This window comes from Dermacentor albipictus, chromosome 10 (assembly GCF_038994185.2).
Source record: "Dermacentor albipictus isolate Rhodes 1998 colony chromosome 10, USDA_Dalb.pri_finalv2, whole genome shotgun sequence".
Classification (NCBI taxonomy): Eukaryota; Metazoa; Arthropoda; class Arachnida; order Ixodida; family Ixodidae; genus Dermacentor; species Dermacentor albipictus.
The window spans coordinates 2,443,109-2,466,096 of record NC_091830.1 but is presented as its reverse complement, the minus strand read 5'-3'; the positions used below and the strand labels follow the sequence as shown (position 1 = coordinate 2,466,096).

The 22,988-nt window shown below is 44.2% G+C and overlaps 1 protein-coding gene across 1 annotated transcript in view; it reads left to right on the top strand.

Moving 5' to 3' along the window:
• The first annotated feature begins 2,484 nt into the window (after positions 1-2,484).
• The window catches only part of LOC135911963 (mRNA decay activator protein ZFP36L1-like), a 75,504-nt gene continuing 55,000 nt past the window's right edge, over positions 2,485-22,988 (top strand). The window contains exon 1 of the mRNA XM_065444335.2: positions 2,485-2,936. Within this exon, the coding sequence (XP_065300407.1) occupies positions 2,904-2,936 (33 nt within the window). The 5' untranslated portion in view covers positions 2,485-2,903. The remainder of the gene's footprint in view (positions 2,937-22,988) is intronic.

Below are 22,988 nucleotides of genomic sequence, written 5' to 3'. Positions count from 1 at the left end.
TAGGCTCCTGTAATGTCTAAAAAGGCCACATACAACGGTCTGCTTTCTGCTTTTGATACTTCAATACACTGAGTAAGAACAAACAAGTTATCATCCGAACGCCTACCTATTCTGAAGCCATTCTGAAGCTCTCGCAAAATGCCATTATTCTCTGCCCATGCTTGAAGCTTTAATTCGATTGCCTGCATTGCTAGCTGCTATATTACCGATGTAATGGCCAACGGTCTATGCGAGTGAATTCGGTCTTTCTCCCCCTTACCTTTATAAATTAAATTCATTCTACTTTGTCGCCAACTGTCTAGTATTCGTCTATCTTTTAAAGTTTTTTCCACTGCTTTCACCAGAACTTCCTTACTTTTTGGTCCTAGTTCATTTATCAGCCTAATGGGAACCTCGCCTAGCCCTGTGGCTGTGCGCTTAGGAATTTTCTCTTCCGCTTTCTTCCAGTTTAAATTTGTCAGCACCAGCTCCTTTTCCACGTGGATCTCTTTTATGCTCTTTTTTTCATCAAGTACAACCTCGTCATTGCCTTGGAAAGATACGGCTCTTGCTTTTCGGATGGAATTAATTGCCGCTTCTCCTTCCAGTCTGTTTTTATCTTCGTCTAGGACATGTTGTTGTATTGTTGTTTGCTTCCTGCCTAATAATTTTATGTGATTCCAAAATATTCTAGGTGCGGCCTTCTTTTTCTCACGTATTTCTGACAACCAACGTTCACTTTCACCTTTTAATTTTGCTTGCACCAGTATTTGAACCACAGACTTTTTCTCCCGGTATATTTCCCATTTACTGGTTACTTCATCCTGTGGCAACTGCGCCTTCTTGCCTGCCTGTGCTCTCGAGATGCTTTCTGTTGTTCGGTGATCGCTTCTCGTATCTCCTTGTTCCACCAGCTTTTCGGTTTCTTTTTTCCTTTCCAACGAACATGTTGTTTCTCTTTCAGTATTTCTGTCTTTATTACACTTATAAGCTCACCATATTCCCACTCCTTACTTGGCCATTTGTTAAGTTCTTCCTCAACTCTAGTGACTGTATTTGCTATTTGTTCAGCGTTCAAATTTGGACTGGCCATTTTGCTCTCCTTGCTCTCTTTCTCAACTACATATCCCATATTCAAGATGATGTGTTTATGGTCACTCCCTATGCTGTTAAACCCTTCCTCATCGATGACCATTTCTCTCAACTTATCATGGATTCCTTCTGTCAGTAATCAATGGTCGATTGCCGGTTCCCCACTTCCCACGTGATCTGACCTTCACACTTAGGCCCTGTATTCACGATCACGAGGTTATGTTGCTCACAAAGGTCCAGCATTGACTCCCCGTTATTGTCGGTATAGCCATCTAAATTCTGTATGTGGGCACTCACGTCACCTAATAGGACAATTTCAGCACCACTCCCGAAACCCTTAATATCAGCGCTTATATGCATTCCACTAACTCTTTATTCTTCTCTGTGCAATTTTTTCCGGTCCACAAATACGTAACGCCCAGCCAAGTTTCTTTCCCACTCATTGTACCTGATAACCAAAGATGCTCTTGACATTATGAATTTACTCTTTTCCATTTGGCCCCCATATGGATGAGCGTTCCGACTCCCCCTCCCTTTCTTTCCGACTTAGTTCTGTTGCACCCTTCCCAAACATAATTCTCAATAACTGGCGGCTCTGCTGAGTCTCCAAGGTGCCTTTCTGTAACCGCATACACCCCTATTTGTTCTCTGTGTAACTGCTCCTTAATCTCTGCCCACTTTTCCTTTCTTCTGCCACCCTGCATGTTTATGTAGCCTATTCTAGACGGCGGAGGCGAGCGCCATCTGGGCACATTGCAAGGAAACGGGCGCACCGTTACGTGGTCTCCGAGATTGGCGCGCGCAAATCTTGGAGGCCAATTGCAGAAAGGCTGGAGATGCCGTTTGTGTTCGAGTTTCCGGGTAACAGAATTATGTTTTCTCGCATACTCAAATTACAATCCGACTCTGTCGCACAATCCTGTCTGTACATTGTGGTAAGATTGTACTTTACGATTATTCTGCCGCATGTTACTTTGACGAAGTGACGCCTCAACGCCACTCGGATGGCCTGCGCGGTTGTGGTTCGGTATGATCTTTCGCCAGGCGACGTCCGACGCTGACATCAAATATTTTGCGACACGGGGAAGCTTAATATAATGTCTCATAAGCAGAATTTGGCATTGAACTTCATCTCAATAGCACATAATATGTCAGTGATTTGGCCTTCATCTAGCTCGTGAATGGAAAACGTCGATTATGACCATAGCATTCGATACACCACAGCGTGGGCGGCGCAAGCACTGAACCATTGTTGTTCGTCTAACGCAGCCTCTGCCATGTTGACCTCAACGTACTGACGCGGTAGCAGCTTCGCTTCCTCTTTCGCCGATTGTAAGTAGCACTCCTTGCAAGAGATGGCGCCAGCTACCCCAGATAATATCGAAACAACTGGAGTCCGTTGCACACACAGTGTTGCACGAACGTGCCTGCGTGGGTCTCGAATTAAGGCCGAGGAAGGGGGCCCGCCGTGTTACTGTATTTTGCCCCTTCGATAGATCCCCTTTGCCCGTGACGAGTGCGCCAAACAAATTTCGTTACAATCACGCTACGATCATCGATGTTCAAAAACCACGTCTTCTGATTGATCCGTGTGCCGGCAACACGACTTCCTGGCATAGCGGCAGGCGCGCCCGTGATCGGCCCGTTCGCGCTTTTCGACCAGCCTCCCTAAATCAGGACGTGTGGTGTTGGACGACAGCTACAAAAGTGAAGTGACGTTCCTTAAGGTGTCAGCTGACAGTGCTCTGTGCTGCTAGCGGGGAATTCGTCTACCGATTATCATCTTTTGACGTACGCCACACGCTGCTCGAGCTGCCCGTCGACACGGTGTTATGCGATTGTGCCATTCACGAATGCTCCTCACGGTAAGAATAATTTCTGCTGCCGTGTCTGCGCTTTAACTGGAGAGGCGCATAGTTTTTACTAATACGCGCAGATATCACATCACTGCCTATTGCGTGCTCGTGTCGGGAGAGAAAGTAGTGAAAGCAGTAGTACGCATGCATCTATGACGTTTCTCTGATTCACATGACGTCACCACTACGACGCGGCGAGTGCTAGCAACCATGCACATTTCTTGATCTGAAATACTTGGGTTTACAGTGACTCAGAATAAGTATATTCGTACTACAAGGTTTGGTGTGGCGTTATATAAGGCATACAGAACTTCTCATTGGCCTAGTTGGTATTTACTGCCTATCATATTACTGCCTATCAGACTGGACGGTGCCTAAATGATCGAGCCAGGGAACATGAACAAAAGTTAACGAAAGATGAATTGGCGCACTTACCTGCGCACTGCAATGCCTGTCGCTGTGCACCTCTTTTTGAGGAGATAAAGATTCTGGGGAGAAGCCATGACCAGACTGCACGTTAACTGATGGAGGGTTATCACATAAAAAAGAAAGGCCAAGACTGTGTTAGCGGTACCTCCATTAGGTTGTTTCAATCGGAAATAGATTTTTTTGATAATTGGTTGCCACGCTAAGCTGATGTGTATTCTTGTTTGCTGCGATCTGCGCATGTTCTTTTTGCCTATATATGCCCACGGGCTGCTGTGAATAAAACAGTTGAAAGTTTACCGCCCGTGCTGTTTATGTGTGTTCTCCCTCTGTCCCCGTCTTATTTGCGGTCAATATGATAGGTATAAGGCATACGTACCCGAAGAGCACGTTCCTTTTCGTTTCTCTATTCTTTATATATGTTTATCAATACAATTGTATGATTCTTTAGGTCTTGTTAGTTTTGGCTCGGGGCTTGCGAATATTAACTTTCGAAATATTCGATTCAGTCTTCAAATCGAATAGTCAGAATTCATAAATAACAATGTTTTTCTAATGGCTTTCGAGTATTTTAAAATGTCAACTGTGCGCATTCAAACATTATATTGGAGCAAACGTGCGAAAATTTTCAACCCCGCAAGCATGACATACACGTAAAACTTGAAAGCTTACACAGCGCAACAGGCTACATTAAAGGAATCATTTGCACTTTCCGAAAACTCCTCTAGTGAAAACTAATTTCTTAATTGTTCCTGCTGCTCAATACATGCATTTTGATAAACAACACTTGATAATGTACGATTGTAATGACAGAAAGTTGCTATGCCTATGAATACTAAGATGTGAATGCCGTATTATATCTTCTGTGAAAATGGCTGCTTTTATTTGTAAACTATTCAAAATGTATTTGATATTAGGTTCAATTCGCCTGCATTATTCGATGCGTATTTGTTTCGGTCTGCAAAATTGCTATTCGCACACCCCGTGGTTTTGGCTCATTGCATAGAGTTTCTCATAATAAGACCTAGAGGGAAATATGGCGCCACCATCTATGGGAGTTTCCTAAGGGGCGTTCTGTGCCATCATGGGAATGATGGTATATGTGTCTGCGAGGCCTCTGTTGGCTGGTGTTGTAAGAGGCTTCGTCTAAAACGGGTATATGGCTACACAGATAACGTATTCTTAAAGTAAAATCTTTATAAAAGGTTTTCATTCAACCATATTACATCTTCCAATGAAGTTTACTCACCTACAATACATAACCAAGTGAAGAAAAGCAAGAACAAAGGACAAATTGTTCCAAAGCGAGCGTGAATTTTGTCGTCTATCCTCCAACTTTAGCAGCCTGCTGAAACTTTGTATGTTTCATATAACTGTACATGCAATAACAAGTTTTCATAATTAAACAAAACATGTTCTTGTGTAATAATAAAGACAAAACAGCTTTTCACGTGGTGCTTTAGTAGAGAATCAACCATTCGGACAGACGGAATGGTGCTTGCCAGGCAGGTGTCCTGGCTCTCCGAGAACAATGCCAATCCTAAGTCACAATATACTAGCATTCCCATGCATACCACAGCGCAGCAGTGCCAGATTTCCCTCTAGGTAATCTAGTGAGATACTCTATGGCTCATTGCACAGACAAACGTGTTACCTATGTGACTGCCCTAAATTGTTATGTTGTGATGAACCAAATTAAACTTGCTGGATCCACATTTGTTAACAAGTTTTGAAAAAAAATAGAAGAAATGATTACTCTCTTGCCTAGAAAAATGTGCTAATACGTATTGTTATTCTTCTCCAACTTTTTATTTTCTGAGCTTGGCCTCGTATTGTTCATACAGTCAATGTAGCTTCACACCTGGACCGTAGGCGAAAGCTGATAGTGTTGAGTACTGCTGACTTAGGTATATAGTGCAGGTGTATTTATTTAGGTGTGATGCTTTACCTACGGTCAGTGCACAACGCTTTTCTTTTTCCTGATTGGTAACTGAACATCTTATTAAAAAAGTTTCTCCGCCGAATTCTCAAGGGAGACCATATATACTAGGCCATTTTCAACACCTGCACCACTTCTGAATGATATGTGTGACTAAATTTTTAATGACTAATAGCTACATATTAATTACCTGACCATCTTGAATTAGGTGTGGGACATGATATCATACAACCAGAACCTGCTGGCTTCCACTAAGTCAATTTCTTCTCCTCTGATTAATGCGCAAGTGAAGCTTTGTAGCTGAGCTGTGTTTCAGGCTTTTGAGTAATCCTTTCTCTACAACCAGGCACATTGGGCGAATATAACATCACTAGATCATGTTGTATTGTGTTTTGCACTTCTCAGATGTTCATTTTCTCCACGAGCAGATTAAAGTTAGAAGGGTCAGGAATCGACATCAGTGAAGATTTTTGTAAGATACTCGCAATTTACGCAGAAATCTTATTGAATATGTCAAGGGCACCGGTTCAGCAGTACTCTTTGCATCGCAACAAATTATTCGTAAGAAAATGCCTTATTGCCCTCAAACCCACAGCATACGTGAACTGTCTGAAACCAATGTAACTGGTTTTTCATGCGCGAAGGTCGCTGCTGTTCCCCTTGGTGCCAGTCAGGGTCGCAGCATGCAAAACATAGCAATGCGGACAAAATAGTGACAGTCATAATAAAGAATGCATCCATTTTCTTTTTGCTAACATCGGAAGTGTTGTACGCAAATGTGATGAGCTATCACCTTATATGTATGACTGTGGTACTGATGTCACTCTGACTGAGACATGGCTCTCAAGCAAGATCCATAATTAGGAAATTTTTCAGTGCGCCAATGCGTTTAATTTGTACTGGTCTGACTGTGAATCCGGAATCGGTGGTGCCGTTTTAATTGAAGTTTCTGTTCAGCTGTCTTCACATGTCATTCTGGTCATGTGTCGTTTGGAACTTATGTGCACATGTGTACACTTAGGCAAGAAAAGTGTTATTGTATGTGCGTGTTATCGTCCAGCAAAATGCTCGTCCACTTTCCGTGACGCACTATGTCACAATATTCGATATTCCGATATTAGCGACCATCTGCCACTCTTTCTATTAACTACTCGATATGAAAATAAGGCTGATGAGCAGGTGTCTTTTCTACGGAACTTAAATGATAGCTCATGCGAGGTATTCGTTAACTTAGTTCAAGGGCATGACTGGAGCGTTGTATTCGAGCAGAGTGATGTCGATATTGCATATGATATGTTTTTTTCCATGGTCTATAGCTGTTTTGACAAAGCATTTCCACCCAAGAAAATCGTGGTGCGTAGAAATAAAAAATACAGAAAGCCTTGGATAAACAAAAGTGTATATCAACGTATAAAGGATAAGAATAAATTATACCTCAGTTGCCGGGATCCTGAAGTGTTTTGTAGTTACGAAAAATTCCGAAATTCGCTGAACAATGATTTAAGAAAAGCTAAATATAATTACTTCACAGCAAAATTTGAGAACATTTATGACAACCCTAAGAAAGTATGGGAAATGGTAAATGCATTAATAGAAAGAAACAGTTTGGTGATATAAAAGAAATTATTATAAATGGTAAAACTACTTGGGGTGAGGATCTGGCTAACTCAATGAATGCCCATTTCATAAATGCAGGATGTTATGAAGAGCCTAATGCCACTGATTGTTAGACTAATATTACAGCTATACCCATGTTAGAACAAACAATATTCATGCAACCAACGTCTCCTACCGAAGTGGAAGCGTCCATAAGGCTGCTGAAAAGTAACGTCGCCCCTGAAATTGATGAAATTGGCTCTAAAGAATTAAAATAAATATCTCACCTTGTATCGAGGACAATTGCTCTCATTATTAAACTCATGTTAACAACCGGTGTTTTCCCACATAAACTTAAGATAGCACAAGTAAGAGCTATATTTAAAGGAGGCGATAGAAAGAATTTATCAAATTACCGACTGATATCGGTGCTCCCCATTTTGTCAAAAATCTTTAAAAGTGTGATTAACCAAAGGCTGATTTCTTTTTTTGCTAAACTCAAGATCTTGTCTAGTAGCCAATATGGATTAAAAAAAAAAACAGGTCAGCTGAAGAAGTGTTGTGCTGTATTAAAGATAGCATACTTACAAACATTCACAGTAAAAAGTGAACTCTTGGTTTACTTCTAGACTTAAAGAAAGCATTTGACTCAATAAAGTATGATATCCTACTGCACAAACTGTCTAGATGTGGTGTGCGGGGAGTTGTACTAGAGCTCGTTAAAAACTACTTGAGTGACCTCTATCAAATCGTGCAAATAAAAGACACCACATCATCACTGCTAAAGTTAACACAAGGAGTTCCACAGGGGTCAATATTAGGACCGGTTTTATTTCTTGTTTACATTAATGACATTGACACACGGCTTGGCTCTGGGAAAATAGGCTGCAGTTTAACACAGCGAAAACAAAGTACATAATATTTCGTGCACTTAACAAACCACTAAGTAGGGAAATAGTTTTAACTTTTGAAAGGCAACATATAACCAGGGTTAAGGAGCAAAAGTTTCTTGGTGTTTGGTTCCAAGAGCACCTTTCATGGAATGTACACATTTATAATTTAGCTACCGAACTCTCCCAATCTGTTGGATGCTTGTATAAAATTGCACACTTAATACCTATCTGGCTGAAACAAAACTTTTATACTTCGCTGTTCTACTCCAGATTATCGTACGGCATATTGGTATGGGGTACCACAACAAAACCTCACTACAACAGGCTCATTATTCTATAAAAGAAAATATTGTGCATTTATGAAAATTATCATGGACCCTGTTATGAACTAAGTACATTACCATTATTTTTTAAATACCGTATGCTTAAAACTAGCTACGTTTATGATTTTAAACTACTACAGTATATAAATAAATATGCACTATATATACACGATAACATTAATGAAGTTCCTTATGATATGAGACTAAAAAGAAAGCGGACGCTAAACACAAGGTCCAATTATGGTATTATGGTAAACAAACAACCAGCAGGTACCATGTCCTAACAATCCTAAATAAGCTAGAAGATAACATTGATTTCAGTATGACTAGAAACGCCTTCAAAAACCATGTGAAGGAATTGTTACTAACACAGTGTTTGAGAGAGTGATTGTTGCAACATAAATATATTATAACCTGCTTTTTTTTCATTTTTTTCTGTTTTACGTGTATACATACATGTTCACGGTTATATGCTGCACTTTAGTGTACTATGGTAATTTACATGTATAACCTGTACTTTACTGCTTGTGGACCGGGAGAGGAAAGGGGAAGAGGGGTTAAGGGGAACATTTTTATTTCACCGTCTATATTAGTAAACAAACAGTAACCCAATAATTTTGTCAATTCTGTTCTCAGTTTGTGTAAACTCATGTACAATGTGTTAAAATATGTAACGTTATGTGTGTCTGCTCACAGCCAATGAACTACCACTAAATAATGTATAAGAAAAGCGTATATTGTGGGTACCTTTCTTGAAATTGTACTCGAGATGAAATAAACATTCATTCATTCATTCATTCATTCAATGCCTTGCATAACATCAAGGTCCACTAATGCCATCATTCTTTTAAGCGATTTCAATTATCCATATATTTCTTACAGTAAACACAGAGCTGCCTTCACATCGCTCATCACTGAGAACAGTTGCTTCATTAATTTGTGTAATGATTTCAAGCGGAGTTTGTTGGACAACTCACATATATAGCTTCCTCTTCATCTCAATTCTTGGATTAGTTCCAACCACCGAGCCAGATTTCTGATCTAACATTTACCTGGACCCAGAGAGCACTGCATTCTTTCATTCGCACGCAAAACCAGGGCTATGCAGATATCCCATTCTACAAAGATTATTCAAGATTACAAAAAGCTAACATTGATTCAGTTAACACAGTCTTAGAAAGCTTTTATTATGAATACACGTGCAATATTAAAATATTTCAGATCAGCTAAACTGGACCATCTTCAAACATCAAATCTTGTTGCTAATAGAAAATTATGTGCCACTTGGCCCTGTCTGTAGGGCCTTTCGTTCCCCTTGATATATGTCGACGTTGAACAGGCTTTGCAGTAAGAAAAATAGATTGTACTGGAATGCTTCATGTCGTGACACCAGTGAACAGTGGGCAGTGTATCAGAACATTGTTTTGGAATATAAATATGCCCTTAAGACAGCTAAGCATACTTTTTTTCGACTATCCTTTCATCTTTGCTGCAGTCTAATCCACACAAGTTCTGGAGTATTGTAAGTTGTCCAAAAACGGGCATGAAATGAAACTATGTAATGATATAATGAGCAAGAGGACATCGTTCTGGCTAACGAATGCTGTGTTATTTTTCAAAATCTTTTTGCAACTTCGTTTTCAAATGAGGGGTTGTGTGTGTAGCCTCGTCTTGCAGAAACCAGTTATCCTCTTGTGGAGGCAGTTACTCTTCACTGGATTGGTATTTCCAAAGTGATACAAAACTTAAATCCATCTTTTTTGCCTGGCACTGATCGAATCCCTGCTTTGTTTCTTCAGCATACTGATGCGTTCTCATCAATTACTTTATCAGAAATTTTCACTCAGTCATTGCAGTGTTCCATGAATCCCGATAACTGGGAGGGGGAGGGTGGCGCCAGTCGGTAGGCAAGGTAACGCATCAAGCCCACAAAACTATAGGCCTATCACATTACCCAGAATTCTATGCAAGCTGCTCAATCACGTAATTTTCTCAAACTTAGCAATTTTCCTAGGAAATAACAACCTCTTTAGTGAACCTCACCACAGTTTCAGGAAGCAGTAATCGGGAAACTTAGCTCCTGCTTTTTACTAGTGGCCTGTTTTGTATTCTTGACTGTAGATATTTCATAATGTATATTTCTCGACTTTCTGAAAGCCTTTGACACCTTTTGCAACCATTGCCTTCTGCTAAAGTCAAGAAGCCTTAATATTGAACCCAATGTATTTAAGAGGATAGAATGTTTTTATTGTATCAAAAACAATACGTCACAGCTAAACACTTCACCCACTTGTTCTGTTTTTTTTTCTGGTATACCACAAAGGTCCATTCATGGGCCATTGCTCTTTCTCATCTATAATAATGATCTTCCTAAACATGTTTCCTCACAATTTGACTTTTTGCAGACTATTGTGTGATCTACCAGGAGATAACTAAGACACGTCACACATACTTGCTTCAGACAGATCTTAATCATGTCCAAGCATGGTGTCTGAGGGGCACTGATTGGCTAATGAAACTAAATATGAATACATGTAAAACAATGCACATAGCGCACATTAGAATCGCACTGGCCATTTCACGTACTCACTTAGCACTGCCAACCTAGAGTCTGTTGATTCGTATAAATACCTCAGCGTCCAGATCACTAACAATCTTTCATGACAAACTCGTATCAGCTTCCCAGCTAACAGTGCCAATGTTAGGTTTCCTTTGTCGCAGCGTCATGCTAGCACCAGTTTCTGTAAAGCTTTTGCTCTAGAACAAAATGCTCGTCCGATCGAAGCTCAAACTCGAATATGCTGCATGTATTTGAGATCCTCGCTATGCTTTTCTAGTCTCATCACTTGAAGCCATAGAAAATTGCACAACTCGCTTCATTCTTTATTATTATTCCAATATTGCAAGTGTAACTTGCATGGAAATCTAGCTTGATCTCACTGCCCTTACATTAAGATGAAGAATGGCAAGTTTTGCCTCTCTCACTAGATCTACCAAATCAATTTGTATGTCAAGAAAGCATTGCTCTCAGAACCTTACTACATCGCGTCTCACTTTGACAAGTTCTAGGTCTACATCCCAAGCTGCTGACAAGTCTCTGCTCAAACTCATTCATACCAAGGATAGCGTCCAGCTGGAACCGCCTCCCCCCTGCCAGCAATCCCAACCCGTCATCCTTAAAAACTGCGATCAATACTGTACGTTTTGATAACCGCTGCTATCTGTAATGCCCCATGTGTCATTGAGAGTACTGAAGTAAGTAAATAAGCACCGTAAAAGTATCCCAGTAGCCAATTAAAGTGAGTGACTACATCACTTCAGATTCTTTCTGAGCAATGTACGGAATTACGGCAATATTTCGGACACCTGAATTATCTTGCGTTTCGCAGTTACAGTTACAGTGGCCTGCTTTGTTTTTAAGTTTTGTTCAAGGGTCTGATATATAGAAGTTTGTAAGCTTACATGGGTGAGCGGAGCATAGCCTGGAATTTAGAGTAGAATGCTATTCGTAGCAAGATAATTGGATGAGATAAATCCCAAGATCCCCACTGTTCCACTGTATTTCCAGGAACTTCTCGTTATCTGAGACATGTCATTTTGACTCGGGCTTCATCGCGAAGTGTTGAGATTCTTATAGAAGGGGATGAAAATACGGGATGAAGTGGGATTAACTGTTTCCGTAGAGGACACCTCAACCGCGCTGCACAGGGGGAAAAAGGGAATTGAAAGAGGGGTGAGAGAAGTGTTGAAGCGAACAGCTTTCGTTGGCCCTTTCGCGGTGGTCTCCGCCGATACAAAGAGCACGTGCTCTGTCACGAGAGGGCACGCGCCTGGTTCTCTGTGAAGAAGGGAAAGGTTAACACTGCCTCTCAACGCGCGGTAGTTTGGATGCTGTGTTGGAACCTCCGCGCGTTCTCCAACGGTGGCTGCGGGATCCGGTGGCAAGAGTAGCCTTCCACGCCGATGAGGGAATCACACTGCCGCAACGGATGTGCTGGTCCTCTACACAATTACAAGCAGACATCGGGAGAAGCCACGAATTTTGTTCCGTTGCGATAATCTACAAAAGAAACCTTATAGGATCAAGAGCTGGTTATCATTCGGACTATAGCTGTGGTGCTTGCAACCAAAAGCAACTTAAAAGTGCCGTGGCTGTTGATGACGAAGAGCGGATATGTCTTTTAATGTTACCCTTGAGCCGAGCAAGTGAACACTCAGCAATAATATTTTGAAAGCACCCAGCCAATTAAACTGTGTTCGTCTTCTCAAACCAGGATGGTGGCTGCCCTTGGTAGCTCCATGCTAATGTGCTAAAACACCTCAGGCTAATTAATAATAATAATAATAATAATAATAATAATAATAATAATAATAGCAATTATCCACAACGCGATACGAAACCGGCGATTATTATTATTATTGGTAATCATTCATTTATTTGCCGCGACCTTAGTAACAACACTAAGATCTGAGCGCTGGCGCAAGCATATATAGAAAACAAAGAAACAAACAAAACTGCAGGGAAATATAAATTTTAGAAACTATGAATACAGAAAGAATTGTGAAAAGGAGAGTGTACAAAAACACAGCAAGAAAACTGTGAATGACGAAACTAACTTTATTGGGTGAACCTGTGCCCAGAAAAAACAGGCTATAGTACTCAATGCTCAACGAAAACGGCGAGCACAGTCGGCAATCGTCGAAAATCTGATCAGCGGGTGAAGCGCATCGGCTTTTATGCATCAGTCCAGAGTAATCGCTGAGACCCGCGTGTCTTCCGCAAAGTTGTACATTATTCGCGTTGCGCATACATGCAATCGAATTACACAAGGTTCGGTGACAGACATCGGATGGAAGCATCGATAACATTCTAGAAACTATCGATACATGCAGGGGTGTCCTACGCTGTGCGATAATATTTTTAGGTGGTGAAACGTGGCCGCCTGATAAAGATAAACAAGTACACGTGTCAATAATAATAATGATATAGTATTTTCACCACGAGGATGAGGGAGTCAGTCGTAAACGCTACAACGAGTTTGAAGGGCCCTCAATTCCGACATTTGCCCTATAGGGCAAACAGTTGTCATAACGCCAAAGTTTTGTCAGAAAGATTCCCACCGATATTGCTGCACGTTGCGTAGAAACCACGTCGGTTGACCCTTCTTGCATTTCTGAAACTCCTTGGTCAAAACTTATTGTTGGGTAGTTTGTCGTGGCTTGGACGTGCTGGAATAGTTGGTGAATAGACATGACGCAAGTAGCGCAAACATTCGGAAGAACGCGGTGAAGACGAGAGGAACACATACGACAGGACTGTCGTATGCCTGAACCAACTCGCCCCAAACCAAGGTGGCGTTAAAGAAGAGAGGAAGCAGGACGGAGTGGCACTCCGTCTTTCCGAATGTTAGCGCTACTTCCATCACTGCTTGCCTACAGTGCCAGAAAACCCGACGCTAAGAGGAGGCCTCAACAAAGGGGGCACCGCATGGCGCGCAGCAAACCATGAAACTTGCCGCTGTTACCACAAGCACTTGCCGTAAGTTCACAGCCCCGTAGGTGTTCGTCCAGCGTCGGGATTGTGCGTGCTGTACACTCGCTTCACTTCGAGGTATGAACATATTGTAGGTCGCATTTTATCACCCGCACATCTGATACACCAGCAAGCGAAGACGTCAGTCCTGAATCCCTGCCGACGTGGGAGGGTGGTCGAAACACAGAGTATAAACGCACGCATCAACACTTGCTTCCACAGATATTTGACAGGTGGTACGAGTCCACCCAACCCACCCTTACCTGCATGGCTGTTGAAATATGTCGTCAGTCATACTTTTCTTGAGCCGGTATGAGCTATTTTAGTCAACCCACAGACATTTCAAGCGCCACGAGATCTCAAAGGGCAGGTGTGGCCTTTACGAGATGGCACCATCTCGGAGGCCACACGGAAAAAAAAAGAAGATTTTGTTCCGTCTTCCTGGTAAGTAGCATTGCCATCGGCAGTGGTTCTCTGCTGTCCGTTACAAATACTATATGTCGAGGGACCAAAAAGAAAATACCAATAATACAGAAAGAAAGGTACGAACTAATGGGGACGTATGCTTGCAAGTGTGGGCTTATTTTAAAGAGTCTGTTGGAATATAGATATATTTGAATTGAAAAGGTGTATTAAAAAAAAAACGATCTACGAATATCGAATTGAATATTTTCTCACTTTTAAACAACATAAAATATAAAGGCTTTGTGGTGGCAGTTGGGTAAAAAAGGCGGCTTCTTTGCACCATTCGATATATTTACTGGCATTGACAAGTGAGCTTCCGACTAGCTGGAGAACTTGAATAAATGAGAAACCACTGAAAGGTGATTGTATCTGGCGCACGGTCATAATGCAGCAATGAAACAAGAACAGTGGTGTGGTCGTTGAAGGAGCAAATCACAAAATACTGCAGAACCGCACCGCACTTCGAAGGGATGCGAGCATGTTGATACTGTCAAGGTAATAAATTGCTTTGCTCAAATGGAGAAAACAAATTCGTAAGCCCAAGGAAATTATTGTGCAGGAGTTATCTACCCTCGGTGTTCGCTCAGCAACTGCGGCTCCATTGCAGCGCCTCCATTGACTTGCCACGAGAAATTCGTCGAATTTTCTTGGACAGAGTAAAGTGAATTCAACACTGTAGGAGCATCTGGACCCGCAGAATCAGTCGGCGTGATGATTGACCGGGACGAGCTCTTTTAGTGCTCATAAAGATAGGACGCTTCCTTCCGCGGTCAAATCGAACCCGCGAGCTCGCTCTGAGCCCCCGAGGCGGGTCTGCTTACACATGTCAAGCCGTCTGGAGGGAATTCGGGAATGCCCTCGCTTTCCTCCTCCCCGCCCACTGGCGTTCCGCTGACTGCTTCATCGCGCGTCGCCCTCATCACGCAGCGTGATGCGAGGCGCTGCAGCCGAGACGTGCTCGGCGGCGGAACGAAAGCCCGACGCGCTCCTCCGCCCCCGCTCTCCCCTCTGGGCGGTTGGGGGGGGGGGGGGGGGGGGGGTTCGCCGGCTGGCGGGGACCGGGGTGCCAGCCGCGGGACCTTTTCCCACGGTTGGTGCCGGCGGGGGCCGTCTGGTCTCCTCGCATCCAGCGACGCTGCCTCCTCGCTGCTTTTGTACAGCTTGGGCTGAAGGGGCCCCCATTGTGCCGCTGCGTGCCTGCGGGGCATCTGCGAGTGGTGCTTTGACTCCCCCTCGCGCGCTTCCAAAAGCGCGGCGCTTTATTCTCGCCACCCCCTCCGTTTCTTTCTTTCTTTATTGTTTGAGTATTTCATGTAATGGTTCCAGTCGTAGCTACACTTGTACTGGACAGTGGAGGGGAGATTTGGGCAAGAGAGGAAAGAAACGACGTGGCATCCCTTTAAAATTCAGCCCACCTTGCGGAGAGGGGGAAAATGAAGGGACTGACGGGCTTAAGCACAAGAAGTGGAGGGAAGAAAGACCGAAGGAAACAAAATGAGGAAGCACAAAGGAGTTCCCCAAAATCCTCGCTCGGGTCGTTTCGCTCGAGCTATTGATGGAAGAAACGAGTGTGAAGAGAGAGAAAAGAAAGGGAGAGAGAGGAGCTCCTAATGCCCCCGTCCTTCTTCTGCTCAGACTTGCTTCGAACGTCTCGTTTCGTCTGTTTGCGTTGACCCCCGAGGACGCAGCACGTTCGCTGAAGGGACGGCGAGAGCTGGTTCTGCGTGTATCGAGAAACTGAGCTCGCGCGCCATTTTTCTGGCTAGACTGGTTGTCCAGTCCTCGGTCCGTGCACGTACTTTCCCCGCACGAGTGCCGGTGTTTGAGCAGGTGCTCGTATCTTGCGAATTTTCTTTTTTAGCGCGTCTTCCCCTGCTCAGCCCTGTTAACTTGCCACTCGGCACTGTTCCCTCGGAGGTGTAACATAGTTGACACTAGAATGACGTGTAACCATGTGGAAATCAGCGCGGCTGCTTGACGGCGCCATACGTTAAACGGCCGAAGAGACGCTCATTCGCCACTAAAATAAAAGGACACGTTTGTCAGTAAAGATGGGGTCCTTCAGTATTTTAATAATTTACTTAGTTTAATAATAACTTAATACTTCAAAGTATTAAAGGAATCTGGTAAGACTTTTCCAATTTGCACCTAATCAGGGTTGTGCACGTACGCCACTCTCTTAACAGCACTGAGTGACTTTCTGTTGGGCGGTGCTGAACATCCGCATTTGTCATACCTGAGCTCTGCACATTATCCGAAGGGGCTGCAGTTCATATATGTCAGCTGCATGGAGACCGACCAAGTGGCGGCGAGATTTCTACATTGGTCTCACTCACTTTGCACTTGTCATTATTTGGTAATTATGCTACATTCAGTTACGGCAGTGCACAGTGAATTTTTATTTTACAATGGCTCGCTGTTGATGCCCCATTTGGCGCCAACCCTGTCCTGGCACCGACTGTCTGACAGGAATATATATCAAAACGTTTATTTGAAAGAAAAAAAAAATGCAGAAAGCGAGTGGGTGGAGCCCCTAGTCCAGGGCCCCACTGGCTTGAGCGGTCCACCGTGCTTGGTCGAGGAGCGCTAGTTGCATCTCCCGATCCTCGCTGGCGAGCCAAGTCTCCCACTGCTCCCTTCCGGAAAGTTTGCCGGCTATTTTTGGTGTATTAATTTTGGGTGGCCTGTTCTGGCAGTCCCACGTAATGTGGGCGAGAGTTGGCCGGCCTCCGCACCAAGGACAGCGAACGCTGTACAGCGTTGGGTGATTGGCATTTTTCAAATAAAGGTTTGGAAATGTGTGCGTCTGTATTCGGCGCCAGTCATAAGACTCCTGCCTGGATAGGTCAGGGTGTGGTGGACTGTACTTTCTTCGCTCGCGCCGCTGGTGCTCAAGGGTGTCTCGTGGTAAAAAGGGGTTTTCGTCAGAGTGGTCGACCGCTCGGTTGACAGAAAATCCCTCGACGCGCCGCCTGTGCATCTAGACGTATGTCATCTATCTAGAGAAAGTTGTCGTTCGTTGTGGGAAAGGGGAAAGGTTGACGCTATCTTCTGCAGCCTCAGCGCCAACAGGGGGGAAGGGGAGCAAAGGGGATAGGAGGGGAAGAATACGTCTAGAACCCGACGCTAGGCGGCGTCACCCTCGCGCACTGGGGTACAATCAGGACTCGACGGGAACCAAAGGTCAGTGGGTCGCCTCGCATTGGGCGCTCACGGGAAGACTACAAATGAAGCTGTGCAAGGGGATATGGGCTGGACTAGTTTTGAAGTGAGGGAAGCTCGCAGTAAAATTGAGTATGAAGAACGGCTGAGGAATATGGAGGAAAGTAAATGGGCTGGGAGAGTGTTCAGGTATCTGTACAGGCAAAACATTGATTCACAGTGGAGGAAAAGAACTAGGAAGCTTACCAGCAAGTATGCGACCTGTGGGCTGGGCAACACAGCAACAAAGAAGGTCAAGCGGAAAGTCAGAGAGGCTGAATTAATCTCATGGGTGGCGGCAATGGAAAAGAAACCTGCCATGAGTAACTACTTAAGGGGAAAAAACGAAATTAGGAAAGAAACCATTTATGATAACTCAAAGGGAAGCTCATTACTTTTCGAAGCGAGATCGGGATGCCTTAGAACACGCACCTATAAAGCGAGATATAAGAAGGAAGGAGAAGCATGTGCTTGCTGCGGTAAAGCTAGGGAAACGACGGAGCATATTTTATTAGAATGTGAAGACGTCTATCCAGCGGTCGATTTAGGCACCACTGGCCTCCTTGAAGCCCTTGGGTTCAGGGGAGCAGTGGTAAAGCAAACAGGTCCGCAATAGACATCAGTAAGAGGCGATTGGAGGATCGGTGGAAGAAAAGTAGGGAAACGACAAAGGACGGAGACGTACAAAAGCACAGTTCGCAATAGGGTATCAGAATTTGGACGTGGTAGTTCATAGCGTTTTTTTTTCATTGGTTAACCTAGGTAGGATATTAGACAGCATAGTAGCAAGAGCTTGGTGGCGCAAGCCACCGCCCCGTTCCAAAGGGGACGCTCATAACATCCATCCATACATCCATCCATCCATCCACGGTGGCAGAGGACATGGGGGAAGGGCAGAGGAGCAGAGCGTCAGCTTGCTAAAGTTGCTATTTGGGTTTTTTGGTGATTTATAAGAGCTGTAGATGTAGCTTGTTGTCGAGAAGCGAAAAACAAATATGTCCCGCTGTTCATTTTTTTCTTCTCAATGTTCTTTTACGGCGCCGCGGAAAGTAGTTTATCAATGGTGCGTCTGCAAGGATAATACGTAACTACAGGCGTAATCTAAAAGGCTGAGCACAGCAGAGCGCTTTCTCTTCAGTCCTATGTCGCGCTGTACGTGCACTTGTTCTGACTCAACCAAGGTACGATTCTTCATATACTAGTTTAATCACGCATGTGTCATCACTGGAGTTCTCAGATAACAGCTATAGACGTTGTCAAAAACATTTTCTTTGTTGTGCTTAATGGCAGTTCCACCAGCGCACATCCATTACGGCACGTGAAAAACGCCTTTCAAAAAAAAAATTTAGATAAACCAACCCTGGTTGCTGTTTGAGAATGCGTCTAGCATGCTTCTTGGGCTCCATCTTTATTAGTAATATCATATTGTTCGCTGTCCTTAGTGTCATTGCTTGTTTGCTTCTTATGACTAATAAGAACAGGGAACCTCGGCTTCCGTTCTTCTCGCTCATTGCATGGAGAGAGTCTCGAATCTGGCAGCTTTGATGCCTTCTAATAGCATGTAAGAGTTTATTGACCAGTTGCCTGCGCCCAAAAAAGTTCAGGTACTACATGACGCCTGCGGTAGATAGAAAAGTTCTACATCCATAACCGTGAGTGGTGGTGCTGGCTAACACTCCCAGGTTTAGTTCTAGTAGATAAACATAAACACCCCAGAAAGCGGATGGGAAGACGGCGCCGGCAGTAATGCAGATACTTGGTTTCGTATCCCAGCAGCGACGAGTTGTGTTCTCATCCATTTTCACTTCCATTTATTTATCACTTATTTCATTCAATTAAGAACTACAAATAATTTCCCCTGTGCTGTGCTTCGTGTAATTGTTTGTTGGCTTCATGTATGACTAATACAAATCAGGCCCCTCGGTTTCTTTTCTTCGTTTATATTAATACGCACTTCTACCACGTGACGGACTTCCCGCACTTCGCACACACTTCTTTCCAATTCGATACTCCGAATACTAAAGCAATAATTGGTCACAGAACGAATAATGGTGTTTGAGCACCAGTATATAATAATAAAAAATGTACTTTTCATGAGGTGGCATATGAGTAGGGAGCGAGAAACTTCGAAGGGGCTGGAGAGGAGTGCAGCTAGAACTAAACTGATCAAGAGGAAGCTCAGAAAAGGAAGGAAATAACACGTTTTGAAACATGGCTATTGTATATCCTTTGCGTATTGTGGATAGGCGAGTTTCGACTCCTGAAAGAGGAAGGAACAAATGAGAGGGTCTTTGTTCCCTGGTAGTTTATTTTTTGCGGAACCCGTAGGATAACAACCTAGTATATCCGTGCATGTAATCGGTGAATTACATTATACAAAGAGAGGTGTAATAGTAAGGCTAAGAAGAAGCAGAATTTAGTTACTGTATTTTAGTAATTGCTGTATTCGGTATGGACGATAAAATGCATCGTTGGAAGAGAACCCGTACAAGACACAACTGCTGGCATCTTTTACGTGATTTCGCAGTGCTAACATTCGTTCTGCAGGTATCCTGGGCGCCGAGAGTCGCCTCGCGGGCGTCCGATTGTACAGGCGACCCGCGTCGCGCATTCATCGCGGGCTGATACGCCGCGCTGCTTATCGGTGGCCGCCTTTTCCCCTCGACCTTGCAATTCTGTGGCTTCTTCCATCGCCGTGTTTTGCTGACGCCGATGAAAAGCAACTGAAGAGAGAAAAGCGCCGTTTGTTTCCGCTCCCTACGCTGCAGGTGCGACGCGCTGCCGGTCCGCCGTGTAGTACGCGCCCGTTCTTCGTGATTTTTTCGCTGCCTCGCACGTTGTTGCCTCTTCTGACTTTTGTCGCCGCGTGTGCGCCTACTCCTATCTCTGTGTTGTACGGTCGTACTTCCTCCTCTCTACGCATTTTCTTTTTCGCTTCTTCCCCCCTTTTTTTTTCGTTTTCATCTTTCAGCTCTTTCTTCCTTCTCTCCACCCCCCACGCGTTGCAGGTTGTCAAAGCAGCTGCACCATTTCTCATTTTGGAGGTCTTGTCCTCTGCACCACCGCTTTCTGTTCCGCTGCAGTGTGGGATGCATTTTTTTTTTAAATCTTTTAGTTTTTCACAGGCCCCTAACTTCAGCTTTTTGCTGTGACGTCACGTGATATTGTGTTCCAGCGTGTATTTGCGTTGTCCTACGCATTTTGCTCTTGGCAGTTCTCAGTAATCGCGTCGCTGGTTGCTGCGGCGGAAATACCCTGACTGCTACTTCAGTGAATTCCTGAGTCACGTCCGCACAGTTGCTTCCCGCCATAATTCATTAATCCGTTATATCCGTTATTTATATCCGTATTTATGTCCGTTATGTTTATAGTTACTTTCGCTAGAAGCACAGTCTATCCCATGTGCGCGTTGCAAACTGCACCCGCCGTTGTGGTGTAGCGGCTATGGTGTTGCGCTACTAAGCCCGACGGCGCGGGATCGAATAGCGGCCGCATTTCGACGAGGATGAAATGCGAAAACGCCCGTGTACTGTGCATTGGGTGCACGATAAAGAAACCCAGGTGGTCAAAATTAACCAGGAGTCCCGCACTACGGCGTGCTTATTAATCAAATCATGGTTTTGGCACGTAAAACCCCAGATTTTTTTTTTTTGCGAATTAAGGATAGCTGCATTATTTTCCCCTGCCGCTAGGCTTTTCAGTCACAGTGAAAGAGAAGCGCAAAGCTCGCGTACTTGCAAGAAGCGGAACACGAGAACTATACTTGGAAGGCTAATTCAAGTGTTTCCTCAAACTTATCGCACGGAAATAAGGCAGCCGTCCAGACACCTCTCCGTATTGCGAATATCTGCCTACTTGCTCAGCTCTTTGTCGTTCTGAAGCCTGTGCTTTCTTTTGCATCTTTTTTATTATAGGCGATGAATAGGATATATTGGCGCCTAATACGCGCTACTCCCCATCTCATGAACAGGTGGCGTTACACACAAATACTCCATTACATTTATGCAATATTTCATGTAGGAAGTCGAGTTTATTGCGGTGAATACGCACACGCAACAACATTACGGTGTAGCATTTACAGCAACAAACAACTTTACAAAGTAACTAAATCACTAAAATCTGGGATTTTACGTCCCAAAAAGGATTTGTCGGCCCCTGGCCGAGGTGCTGCTCAGGCTTCAGCCAGCAGCAATGACTACCGTGTTGTGCTACCTCGTCTTACGGGTAAGCTGGTTGTGGACTCCGTTTTCCTGCATGCTCACTTAAAGGGCCCCTGAAACGGTTCGGACAAATTTTGTAGACGCGTAGGGTACAGCTTAAGTAGAACATTCGCACCACAATTTAAGTGAAGCGTTACGTATTAATAGAGCTACAAGCGATTAGAAGTTACCCTCCTCCCTAGCCATGCTTTTCCTCCTCAACTTGTTCGCCGAGCGAGCGGGGCTAAGCTCCGCCTTCACTGGTTCAGCGTCACGATGCGACGTCACATCGTCCACTTCCGGTTGTTTTGGAGCCCGACCCCGCCCGCGCGAGACGTCTCCGCTAGCCGCTGGGCCGTCGACCCCAAGCGAGAGCTATCGAAGCAGCGTGCGTTGCGAGCATTCTGTCGTAGCGCGAACGTGTCTTGTATTCCGTTAGCCACAGGCAAGCTGGTCATTTGGGCAAATGACTGGAGGCATAAACTCAAGCTGATGAAGGAACTTTAGTGTAGACGTACGTGAGCGGCCTGATCGGTCTGCATGGTCCATACACTTGGCGCAGCGCTTAACCAGCCAAACAAAGCACTAATATTGCTCTAACCAAGTGTAAAACATTTTAAACGTTTATAAAAACAACGTGTTCATGATTACACTCCTGCGAAAAATACACACCAGCAGCAAAGAAGAATACACTTCGTTGCTGCTACTGTGTATGGTTGAGCTCTGTGCCACCAGGTGGCTGCACCTTGCAGACCATTCGCATTTGCCCTTCTGCTCATCTCATGGCTCATCCCGTTACGGCACAGTCAAGCGGCCCGACTCTGTCCCCTTGCGCTTGCGTTTGCCCTAATACCGGACTCGCGAAACGCCATTGCGTTAGTAATCTTCCGTTGTAAAGTGACGGCCACAAACGCGCAAATCCTGGCGCCGATCGGATAGCGGCAGTCCGATGCGCAGAAGCCAGTTCGCTCGTACGCTGCCTTGCAGAGAGACACGATGTCGCAGCTTGACTTATTGCCAGTCGCTACGTTTGCAGTCCACAAGGCAACAAAGTGGAGTCATAGTGCTCGCGAAGAGACTGAGACCGACTCTGACTGCGGAGCTCTCGTCAAAATGGAGTACGTTGTAACACAAGCAGACGACACATGCTGTGTGCCGGAAGTGCTTAAGTGTACTGAAAAATTATCCTTGTGCATTCTCTTAATGTTACTTTCTTTTCATAAAAACAAATTAACTAACATTCCAACTATTACGAAGATCATTTGTTTACCGTAAAGTTGGAAAAATTATCAATCACGCGCCCTTGTCAGCCAATCGGATAGCTCGCCCCACTGACGTCGTATGGGTGATTTCGGTCATATGGGTAGGGGCGGCTTAAAATTCCGCCGAGCAGTGTGCTGCGATCGGCAGCGATGTGCATATTTAAAACCTTAATAATAAATTACGCGCTTTACGCGGAGCAGTTAGATGTGTCAATTCATGATCA